The sequence below is a fragment of the Pleuronectes platessa genome, chromosome 21 (genome assembly GCF_947347685.1).
Source record: "Pleuronectes platessa chromosome 21, fPlePla1.1, whole genome shotgun sequence".
In the NCBI taxonomy this organism is placed as follows: domain Eukaryota; kingdom Metazoa; phylum Chordata; class Actinopteri; order Pleuronectiformes; family Pleuronectidae; genus Pleuronectes; species Pleuronectes platessa.
In genome coordinates, this window is record NC_070646.1 from 7,843,478 (window position 1) to 7,856,069 (window position 12,592).

The following is a 12,592-nucleotide window of genomic DNA, read 5'->3' on the forward strand; positions in this document are numbered from 1 at the left end:
ACACATAATACTGTTCTACCTTGTTTATTCCTTTTCTTTTTCATCCTTCATCCCCGTCCCCCTCCGCCCCCTCCTCACTGGCCATAGAAGAAAGTAAATATGTGAGCAAGGTAAAGCAATCGGTTAACCTTTGAAATACCCTTGCAATGAGATCTGCCGCTCTTTACTCTTTTCAGCTGGAGGATAAGAAAAATGAAGAAGAGAGAGAAAGAAGAAAAAACAGACACACACACACACACACACACACACACACACACACACACACACACACACACACACACACACACACACACACACACACACACACACACACACACACACACACACACACACACACACACACACACACACACACACACACACACACACACACACACACAATGTTGGCCACCACTTCAGAGGGGATATTCAATATCCATGAGCTTTTTCATTTCACACTGATGAATAATTCAGGGTGACCTGCCCACCACTGAGGGAGGGGGAGACAAAGGGGGGGAGGGAGGGAGACAAAAAAAAGAAGGGAGGACCGGGGAGGTGTGCAGAGGTAGTTGTCTGTTTTAGTGGATGCAGCTGTTGCCGGTCGACGTGCATAAAAACCAATCTCCTCCCCAGCTGCCGTGGAGAATGGAATAATATACGGCAGCGTCGACGACAGATAATTAGGGAGATTATACCAAAGTGCTGCCGTTCTGACAATGCGAGCGATGTGCTTGCATCGCCGTGTTCCTGTAGACAATGCAGCCACGGGACGGAGGCGACAAGTAGAATAAACATGCGGTCTGCTAAAATACAGAGAGAGGAAACGATCACAACATGTCGCATGATGAGCACACACACTCAGGGTCATGTAAAAACACAAACACACACTTGTAACCTCCTCATTAGCACTCGGTGGTGACCTATAGGCCTGTGGAGGAGCCACTGTGGCGGGAACAGCTAAATTCCAATCAGCTCTCTATAGAAAAAAAAAACATCTGAAAGAAGAAGCTACTTCCTTGACTTTAAATTGGTTGTTTCAAATCCAATTTATTTCATCTTCAAGTAAGTGTGAGGAATACAAAACTGGATGAAAATGTCAAACTATGATCGTTAATTCAACATGTTTTTCGAGTATCCGGCCAGAAGTTTAGTTTCAAAAATTCGGAAAAACTTGTTTCCACCATAAACGCCTCCCTGACTGAGTAACAGAAGCACACAGGGAGAAAACCCTGAAGATTTAATGCTCACTAACGGACAAGGACAGCGCCCCCCCCGACCCTCTGTGAGCAGAGGTCAGATGCTACTGTCGCACATGCACACAAGACGCACACTCGAACACTCGAGCTGTCACAAGCAGGGGGAGACCAGCTGTTCCTCATTCGCTCGAAGGCGCCGTTCCCTCCGAGCGTTGGCCGGCTTCGCAGAAACCATTAATCCCTCTGTGAACGCAACCAATGGTTTGGAAAGATCCACCATGAGAAAACAGCGAGGGAGGGGCAAACGAAGGATGGGGCTCATAGACACTTATTTATTTTTTTCTTTCACTTGTTTTGTTTCCTGAGAAAGGAAAAAAAGAAAAAATTGTGCAGTGGAAAAATGGATTTTCCTGGCCATATTTCCCCCGAGGACACAAACAATACGAAGGGCTAAGTGGAGATTGAGCAGCAGATAGTTCATGTAACATTTACCAGGTTATCGAGAAACTGGAGACACATGACAGAGTTCACATAAGCGTTTAAGAGTCGGGAGGTGAAGAGTGAACATTTAACAACACAATCTTTGCAGTATGGAGTAGAGAGCAAGAAAGTTTAAGAGCCGGGATGTTTTTTTTTAATTGATTTAGCATTTGCATTAAAGCACATACGATGACGATGATGAAGATGAAGATGAGGTCCAAGTGCTGACTTTCTAGTTTCAGCGTGAAGGGGTGAGCAGAATAAAAAAAAAAAAAAAAGAATTTCTACACGTTTACGTTAAATAAGAATCTTTAAGACCATAATGATTGGAATTTAAGACCTATATCATGTAAGACAGATATGAAAGAATATCAGAGTCCCAGATTTACTTGGACTTCGGCATAATTGAATATAATATTCTTTTAAAACACTAATTTTGAAACGTAGTAGTAAAGCAAATGTTTACTACTAATTAAGCCCTAACTAAATGGATTTAAGACCTATATTATCATATTTAAGACTTTTTAAGGTCTACAATTAGAATAATTCAATTTCAAACTGATTTAAAGAAACTAAAATTTATGAACAAGAAAGACAAAGATTCTTACATGAAAAAAAAGGCAACCAAGTTTTATTTTCAGTGGAATGTCACGATGGAGGATTGTCATTTCAACTCTTTTTTTGTTTGCTGCTAATGAGTGAAGGGGAAATAAGCTGCTGAGCCATTTGCAAATATGGAGGAGTTTGTACTGTTTACTTGTCTGATTATATTCTGCACCCTAAAGCAAGTAATATATACAAAGGGTCAGAATTCCTGAACTGTTCATCTGGTGGATGGAAAAACCTCTTAAAGTCACCGTTATATATTAATTAAATGTGCAAGAGAAAGACACACATACCCCACGACTCCATGTAAAAATAGTCACTGTAAGTACCCAGACCTAAATGCACACAAGTCATAAGTGCATCATGTTGTTATGCATGAGCAACGTTTCACTGTCACACAGCTCCAATCCCCATAATAACCCCCTGACCGATGCCATATGAGCCGAAGCCTCTCGTCTGTCTCCGCTCATTCATATCAGTGGGATTAGTGAGGATGACACAGACTCCCACTGCCATGTGACGCCTTTATAGTAGCATCCACACACACACACACACACACACAAACCTCCATGTAAGCACTCATACGCATACAAACACACACACACACACACACACACAGATGGCCGCTAGGATTTCCCCCACTCCTAATTCTCAGCCTTTTTCCTAGACAGGTAACGTAAGCCGCGAGCTTTCTGTAATAACCCGTTAGCGTGTCAGGAACAAGAAGTAAGGCAGGGGTCACAGTCAGGAAGCATCAGGACAGTGATTCATGGCTGTGTTGCCTCTACACAACAGAACATGACATTTAAGTTTTGACCTTCAAAATGTATATAAGTACAAATGTTGGGTAAAAAATTACATAATTTAATGTTAATTTTTTATTTTATTTAATAATAATAATTGTGCTTGCTGATTTTCTTAAATAGAGCCACAGCCCAAATAATTGCTGACTATATTAAATATATATATATATAGTTCTGGTCAAAGGAAGACAGAGACAGATAGAGGAAACTTGAGGTCTTGTCCCCATGTCCTGCTGTCAGTTCTGTCACATTCAGATGGAGACAAGCACTTCCTGCTGCTGAGAGAGGGACATTTATGCGTGTGTGTGTGTGTGTGTGTGTGTGTGTGTGTGTGTGTGTGTGTGTGTGTGTGTGTGTGTGTGTGCGCGTGTGTGTGTGTGGCAGGATAGTGGGGGTAAGCAGCCGCATTGAGCACAAACACACACGTATATATATCACCATTCACAAGTTACAGACTTGGGGGAACATAAGCACTAGATCAAAGCCTTCGTACGATCAAAAAGCAGCGTGAACATAGAAACTCCCATGTGTCTACAACTCGCACAGAAACACAGATGTGTCCAGAATCAGTCTGAGGCCACACTGACACGGGGAATGTGTTTCTATCCAACCCACATACACACGAGTGGAACCGGGCAAGAGAGTGCACACTGAAATCAATGTCAGACACCTGAACAAAGCAGTTTAGCCAAGGACGGCTGAGAGCACATTAGGCGTGTATCATCGTGGATGTCCTTCCAAACACAGGCAGAGAAATTAAAATCCCATTCGGTCCCCTCACGGGAGCTGTGCACTGGGAGGTTGCAACAGTGATGGCCTCCTGTCAAAAAGAGGAAGAAAGGGACCTGCCATGTTTTTGATCAGCCACTCGGCAGGCAGTGGATGCAACCTGTGCACAATGTCATGGAGAAAACAGAGTTATGCAGGTGAAAACGCCAACTGACAACTCCCATAAGGCTGCAAGGCCCGGTTGCCAAGTTCTACTCTCTCTCCTTCCTGTAAGCTAGGAGCCCTGCCCCCAAACGCACCTACGCCGCCCACGCCTCCTAATGCCGCAGCCCAGAAAAGCACAGCTGAAGATGTTCTGTGGATTATCTCCACAAGGAAACCACGTGCCGGCATTCGTGGACAACATGCAAGAGTCCACCTCAGTTAATCTACTCAGCACGCACATCGTGCATACCACTAGCCAATCACATCTCTAGCTAGCCAGGTGGCTGAACTGCCTCACGTGACACGAAAGAGTCGCTTCACCCACCTGAGCCGCTGACAGACATCTCCATGGCCAATGCGAGTGCAGCACGGCGCTCTCCCTGATATAGGTGGAAGGGAACTGTTGTAACTCTGCTCGACTCAAACTTTTAATGCCATTACTGACGCTACTTACGGCTTTAGCCAACCAAGAAGGCGCCCAGTGGAGAGGAGCCCTCCCACCTGCGACCTGCACAGAAATAATTTTAGGCACCAGCTCTTTCCCTTCTGCTCACATCTTTTCTGCTCCAAGAATAAATAAGAAAGTCGACTGTATGGAAATGAAGATGCCTCAACTGCCATGTGTACATGTACACTTTGATGTGAGACGATAAAAGGACGACTAGTTTCATTGGAAGAACTACCAATTTATTCAGTATGTGCAAAAGGAATAATGTGTCAGCTTTTCATCAATATGCATGTTTGAACATAAAACCCCATGCATGTAATAAGAGAAGGCTCTTCACTGGTGAACTGGAGCCTTTGCACAAAAGTGTGAGGCAATCTCTCGAGAGGTGCACTGTTCACAGAGAGAAGGGAGGGGCGTAAGAGAAATGCTCTCATTAAGTGTCTTAAGAATGTTTTCAAACTAAACTGAAAATGACTGCTGGAAAACAGAGTAACAAGTGTTCAAAATAAATGTGCAACGCCGCATGCAGGGCTGCACTTTTCCCCTTTTCCTCAAATGGGAGGATTATCCATGTCTGATTACCATCGAAACCTAGGTTGCCTAGCAACACACAATTAAGAAGTATGCTTTCCGACCGTCCGCACGGGGCTGCCCCTTTATCAGATGAAGCTACTGAAGCAACAAATGTCAGCTACATACAAATGAGCTTGTTGTGCTTAGAGTGTAGGGGGGGCTGCCACTGTGACCTTGGAGAGCGGCGTATATTTTCATGAAGCTCGAAAAAGGGACCTCCCGCCCTGCTTCCCCCGGGGCTCCTCCCCCCCCTCCTCTGGATCTTGCACCTCGCTTCTTATTTCCTTGACAACACATGAAGGGGAAGCCACTTCATAAAAGTCATTACTCCATATAAAAAGTGCAGCAGCCCACAGACCCATTAGAGAGGCAGGCAGGATACGGGGGTTAGATGGCTGAAAGGAAGGTTAAAAAGATTCAATTCTTCCCTAAGCTCATCAGCTCTCATCAGGAGGGAAATATGTCAGCTTGTTATGAGCTGAGAAATCAAGCCCTTCATGTGGATGCCTAGCTGGAGAACTGAATCTCACTGTAGGCTGAACATAAAAAGCTGCCACACTACTTGCATTAACCTTGCCAGAGACATAGAGGTTCTGCAGAAGAATAAACACAATTATGTGTTTCATGAGGCCGGCAACAACACATTTCAAAGAAGACTGTAGCTAAAAAGGATAACGCCGCTGTAGAAAACAAACAAAATGAGAAGTTTACTCATTGTTTGCAACAGACTTTGTAAGTGAGCATTGTAACTGCTGTTGCTCGGTGATAATATCTTAATCCAATATATCTTACACTGCCTCAGCTGTGAGATGATCAGGAGAATGTTAGAATGTGAATGAGAACAGCACAGAGCTCATGAAATTCCCATTCAATGTAAATTGCCACTGTCTGAAATGACATGATTGAATTTGTGTCTGAGCACCAACAAAAAAATGCATTAAAGAACATTTAGCTGCCCTGCAATGCGACCAGAATCTCAAACAGACAAGAGAGTGTCTATAAAAAACAGTTGCCTATTATAGTCTACGCAACTATACATCCAATTAGTGTAATTGGATTTGAGGCAGTTAAGCCAATGATTAGGAGAGAGTCCAGTGAAAAATAGAATGACAGCAACTCTGCCTCAATAGACCTTTACAATTTAAAAAGAAGCTGAATGTGTGCATGTTTTTCATATGTTCTGACTCTGTGTTGTAAAGACAAAGAAATGTAGGAGAATAATAAGAGAACAAACGGTTCAAACTCTCTGGTATTTAGTGCTGACAGGTTGTAAAGTGTTTTGTAAGCGCTCACCCATCATCACATTTTAACCACAAGTACAAGAAACAACAGAACAACACCAAAAGCACAGCGCTGATTCAAAATTATTCTGACCAATAAACCAAGTGAAAGAAAAACACCCCAAAATGTTGACCTCAATAACTGGAGCGCCTCTCATAAGAATTCAACGTGGTGATGAGACAGGATCCCCTGCGGCAAATGACACAACTCTGTTGCAATATATGTATAAATAGTTGTGTGGTTTTAAAAAAAGACCTCTCATAGCAAAGCTGCTTAGGTTGTCAGATGCATCTTACACGCTACTCCTCCCTTCAAGTGTCAGACTGTTTATTACATTCAGAGTTAAATCTCACTCTACTTTTATCTACAAGACAAATCAGAAAAACGAAAACATCACCTCACTGCAAAAAATACAAATCTAAGAAATATAGAGAGACAGTTTGAAGAGACTCATGTAAAAGGTGAGGTTTGACATTACTTGTGTCAGGCGTGGTGGCCATGGTTGAGACAATGACAGGGGGACCCGTACGACGTCCAACCATCCTGCCGTTGTTTAGATTTTGCGCTTGGAGAGCGGAGGAAGAGGTTACAGGAACGATGTTACTTTCAGGGGCAGCATTGATCCCTTTCCGGAGCAGTTGGGGGCTGTGAAGGGGGCTTGGAGCTGCTGCTGGTGATGTTGGAGGAAGGTTGGGTGCTCTCTTCATCAGCTCCATTGGGGAATAGGAGCCAGAATAGGTTTTTGGTGCTGCTCCATGGGTGCCCGGGGCTGATGGAGGCTGTTGTCCAAGAGCAGACATGGCAAGACCGGTGTGGGCATTAAACATGGAGAAAGGTCTTCCCTGAGTCACAGCATTGCTATATCCTCCAGGGCTAATTGGAAAAGCTCCACTTCCCATGGGCCGTGATCCTGGGTAGGTGGTGGTCTCCAGGAGGTGCTGGGAGGGTGCACTACTGGGTCTTCTGCCAAGAAATTCTCCCATCCTGGGGGACATGTTCTGGAGAGTGGTGGGATGTTGCTGCATCAGGTTGGGGTCCATGGTCAAACCCTGGGGCTGCATGTAGAGATCATTGCGATGGGTAAAGCTGTTGGATCGTGTACGTGGTGCTGTTCCACTTGTCTTGAAACCAAGCATCACACGTGAGAGAGCACGGGCCTGGGCCAAGTTAGGGGCCACAGAGCGGACATCATGGTCCTCCATCATCCCCAGGGTGGAATAGGAATCAAAGCCATGTTGCAGCAGGAGAGTGATAGTGCTCTCAGCCAATCCTTCAGCTCGCAGAAAAGCCAGGAAGGAAGGGTCCACCATCTTCTTGGGGTCTGCAGCACTGGGATGGTGAAGAGACAGACCAGAGGTATATCCAGCTGTGGCAGCCACCATGGCTGAATTGGGGTCATAATTTGGGTCATAAGGTTGCCTCTGAGAGGCTATAGCCCCATAAGCCCGGGGGAAAGCTCCGTCCATTCCCTGGTATGCTGAGTCCACCACAGTATTGGTGTCAGCTGGCTGATAGGAGTCCAGGGAAAAGCCGTTTATATTGTTGTAAGCTTGGTGAGCAGAAAGAGATGGTGGCCCAGCAGCGTAAAGAGGATGAGGGGGCTGGACCCCGTAGGCTGCCGGACCAGGAGAGCTGCCACCAATACGCTGGACGTCTTGGATCATTTTAGATCCCAGAGTCTCCCTGTACAAACGGCTTAGCTCATGAACAGGAGGAGGAGGAGGTGGTGGAGGAGGCGGGGGAGGAGGGGGAGGAGGGGGAGGAGGCATGGGGTTAGGTGTAGAACTAGACGCCAACATGGTAGGTGTGGCTCTTGCCTGTCCTTGATCCCAGGTAGGGTTCACCCCCCTAGCGTTGGACCCATAATGCGATGCTGATCGGTTGAGCAGGTGCTGGTTATCCCTATAAAACCCAGACTCTTCAGGTGGCTGACCAGATAAGGTAGAACCAGTCATGTAGTAATCCACAGGTGGTGCAGAGGCCCGGCTTGCCATCATTTGTCTGAGGTAGAGGCTGCTGCCAAGATCGGGCACAGAGTTCTTCCTCAGTAGCTGCTGTCCATGCCGGTCCTGTTGGATCTGGGAATACTGGCGGACTGGATTCTGTTTTTCATCAAGATCTACTCGATGGTGAGACCATACTCCACCATCTCCCCCACTCAGTGCCAGAGAATTTCTACGACCTGCCATGGTGCCACAGAAGTGACAGCGACCTGCAGTCTTGTGGTGCTGGCCTTCAATCCATGCAGGACCGTGATGGCTTAGAGAGCCAACAAAATGCGACTGCTCACTTGAGTTAGGCATCAGTGAAGACAGTAACGAGGACAACTATAAAAGCAGAAAACAAACCCGGGTATTGTGTTTCAACTCTCCAGTTACACTCACCCCCAATCAAAAAGGAGTAGTGATGAGAAGAGGAGAAATGTGAAGCATGAGGTACCCTTTTACCTGATCTGCTGCTGTAGGCAACCCCCCTCCCCTCACTCTAAAGAGTGTGCTATCATGTAGCTCCCTGCTGGCAGCATATCTAAATAATTTAGCCCTGGAAACATTAGAAATCCACAAGGGCATGAGGCAAAACATGACAAGCACAGAGTAAACACATGCACACACATTCAAACTGAAATAAAACACACCTTTAGGGCGAGGATCTACTCCATTCTACAGCAGGGATCATGCTTGTGGTTGGCATCCCGCTTACATTCCAAACTAAGACCTAGAGTAGAGAAATTGGGCTAAAAGCACATGCTGGACAATGACAACAGAATGGAGGAGGGGACGGGATGCTCTAATCCAATGGGGTTGCTGCACGACACTGGTAGGACAGCCCTCTCGTCCACTGCATTTTCCACAAGGGGATTAGCGTCAAACTAAAACCTGCTTAAATCCACTGCCCCCTGTGACATCACTTGAACCAGATAGTGTACATAGCCAGCACGCTGCTGAGGCCCCTGGATGTGTCCAAGGAGTGTAAAGCTACAGTGTTTATGGTGCTTAGTGGTCACTACTAACCACTTTGTTGGCCTACAGCAATCCCTCTGAGCATGAATATATCCAGAGGAATCGGGAGTTTGGGGACTGACATGCTTGCTGAAGTGTGTCTCTGGGGAGAGGGGGAGGGGGAGGGGAGTGATTGCGAAGGCCAGACACAAGGATTGCTGATGGTCAGTTTCAATCCGGTGGCCACTAGAGGAGTTGCTCCACTTGAGCCATGAAGAATGCACAGCCTCCTCTACCGGGCAACGACAGATTCACATATGCAAATACACACATACACATAACCCTACAGGCGGGGAGAAGGAAGAACATGCTAAATATCTATCTATACCTTGAACTGTGCTATCTTGGTTCATTTTGTGAACTGCACCTCTCCTGCATACACCAAATGTACAAGAGAGCGGATACAGCTTATCTGAGATGTAGCCATCAGCGATAACTGTTGGTGTTTACTTGCCATGACAAAAGCAATGTAAACAAAAAAAACTGTGGCAGCAGGAGAAGAAAAGAGGGCTTTGATAAGAGTGTGATGGGGGGGGGGGGGGGGAGCTGATAAGGCAGGAAGCTGCTGGCTCTGACTTCACCTGCAATACAGACAATGTGGGAAAGGACAAGGCATGAGGAGAAGGGGATATGATTGGACTGCGCTGGACCGTGACAACTAGATGGCTCCAAGCCTGTTTCTATTCTGTGTGAAATGGGCAACAGGGGTTTAAAGGAAGAGGTTTTTTTGCGGCAAGTCTCCAGGGACATTTCCCGGATGCTCCTGAAGCTGAGACACAGAGACAGCGTGACTGAGACTGGCTAAATTTATTACAGTTCACGAGTGACAGGCAACTGCTACAGCGCCGTGCCTCTTTACGTTGTCCCAGTACCTGTCAAGCCCCAGAGGGGGGAATGCTATAACAAACTTCTTTCATTTTAGAGCTTAAGTGATGCAATCATGATATTATACCAAAAGCAAAACAGATCATTTCATCATGGAACATCCAAATTGAAGAACATTAAGTAGGTCAAAACAAAAAGGAATCATTTCTCTTTCATTATGGCTCTGTACAGTCCGGGATGAGGCACTTCTAAAAGGATGGCTTCTTTCATTGGAGGTAAAGCATACCTAGCAATTTACTTGCAGCAATTCCTCAGCACTATCCTCCCAGGTCTGAGTCTCCCTGCGCTTTTTTGTCAGCTGTAAAACACACCATTAATCACTGAGTTGTGTCTCTCGCCGGCGATCGCAATAACTTCTTTTAATAAGCCTCTTCCAGTGCCGCGTGTCACTCAGATCCCCTCTTCCCGACAAAATATTAATAACAATAATAAACATCTCAAGTGGGGTCGGGCTGGTGTTGTTAAATCTGAAACAAGAATATGACATATCATATCTCCTGCCATGCAAATTGCTGCGTTTCCCACAATTCATAAGCAGGAGAAGCTGGGGAACAATATTCATCTTGTCTACATCCTCTGATATGCCTCTCGTGAGGGCTCCATAATTAAGTGAGCATGCTATATTACACTCATCAAGCAACAGGGACCCCGTAGTTGCTAGCATGAATAATATAGCAGAAGAAAAGAAAGCCCAAAGTTACACGATGGATATTGGGTGAGCTGCATCAGAACCGATGCCAAGTCTCGCTCGCTCACTAGCTCACAGCCAATCAGACAGCTCTGTCAAAGACCTCTGGGTACAATGTGTTGAACAGACGTCCAGCAACAGTCATGCCTTTGGAGCAATCTGGCCATCTTTCTAGGGCACAGGACGCTAACGGCAGGACTTGGCAGGCAGGGATAGCTGCAGAAAGATTTACATAGCTGCGACTCTACAACTGCTGATCCATTAAACTTTCATAGGGGCTTCATAAATTAAAAGTATGACTGGAAGATCTTGAAAATTCTACTCAATTACTGTGATTGTACAGTATATTAAAGTTTTAACAAGCCTCAGGGCCCTTTCTCGCTCCAACACAAGCTCAGGGAGAAAGGAGGGGGCCACGGGGAGAGGAAAAACACATGGTACCAATTCTGGTCTGATGGCTTTCGGAGGGTTCACATCTGCTGCGGAATCGAGACGCTGGCCTCTTTGCCACCATCCATGTCCAACAGTTACATGGGCGGGAGGAACATGGGGGCACAGCGAGAGACGCCACTGCAGAGCTTTCATTTACAGGGCTAGACCTCTGCTGGACTAGGTGAGGCGACTGATACGAGTTCTGTCTTTCATTTTAGCAGAATGGTTTGTTCCCTCTCTGCCTCGTGCACGGCCCCGCACTCCGCCCGCCTATCATTATAAAGCCAGTGGTCCATACTGCATCACAGATGGGGCAGACAGAAGGGAGAGACGACAGCCCGCTTGCTTTTTGGAGAGATGAGGAGTGTGCAGCTGAGTGAGAGAAGAGGGAGGGATGGAGAACGAGAGAGGGAGAAGAAAAGGACAGAACAGAAAATGGGATTTGCCTCCGTACCTCACTGATGAAGCAGATATGAGGTCTAGTTTAACGCAAGAACTATTTTACAATGCAATGTGTCTACAAGCAAAAAATAAAGTAAACATACATACAGAACCTATAGGAAAATCTGATATTCATCAATCTACTTAGATATCACTGCATGGTCCAAAAATACACTATGTCCTCTCACATATAAATAACCCAACCAAAGCAGCATTACGAGACATAACGAAAGTATGTACGAAAAGTATGAAAAAACTAAAAACTCAGTATAATATTACTAACATATCCGAGATCCTGATTTACATATCAAAGAGTATCTGATCAAAAAGATAAAGAAAGACAAATGAAAAGCTGTTCACATGTGAGAGTTATGATAGATATTGCATCTGAGGATTTGTCAACCAGCCTTCGTTTTCACTTGAGCACATTGACGCACCACTCACTTGTCCTCGGCACATAAACAAACTGTATTCAAATCAGAGACAAACAACACAGCGGATTATCCAATATAAAACAGCGTCTTTAAATGAAAGACTGCAAACCTGTGAAGTAACTCTACTTCACCACTTTCTTTCAATTCTAACCATAGACTGTTTTGAAGACAGACGAAACGACAGCTACTACAAACCGAAGCCAAAATCATCTTGATCGCCTCATGGTGGCTGAGTGCAGCACGGGTCATAAACCCTGTCTTCTCCATGTTAGAACATGGGGCATGGGCAATTCAAACATCACACACACAGCAATAGATTTTTTTTAGTCGTTATCCCACTGCAGCATGTTTAAATGTTCGTTTTCCACTCATTTGGTTTTAATAACTCAAATACCACTGTGCAGACTCTGGCTT

The 12,592-nt window shown here is 45.4% G+C and overlaps 1 protein-coding gene across 1 annotated transcript in view; it reads right to left on the minus strand.

The window, feature by feature from the left end:
* Positions 1-8,602, minus strand: part of LOC128427042 (C-terminal-binding protein 2) — a 42,745-nt gene extending 34,143 nt beyond the window's left edge. Inside the window, exon 1 of the mRNA XM_053414122.1 lies at positions 6,778-8,602. Coding sequence (XP_053270097.1) covers positions 6,778-8,602 — 1,825 coding nt within the window. The remainder of the gene's footprint in view (positions 1-6,777) is intronic.
* Between the last annotated feature and the right edge of the window lie 3,990 nt (positions 8,603-12,592).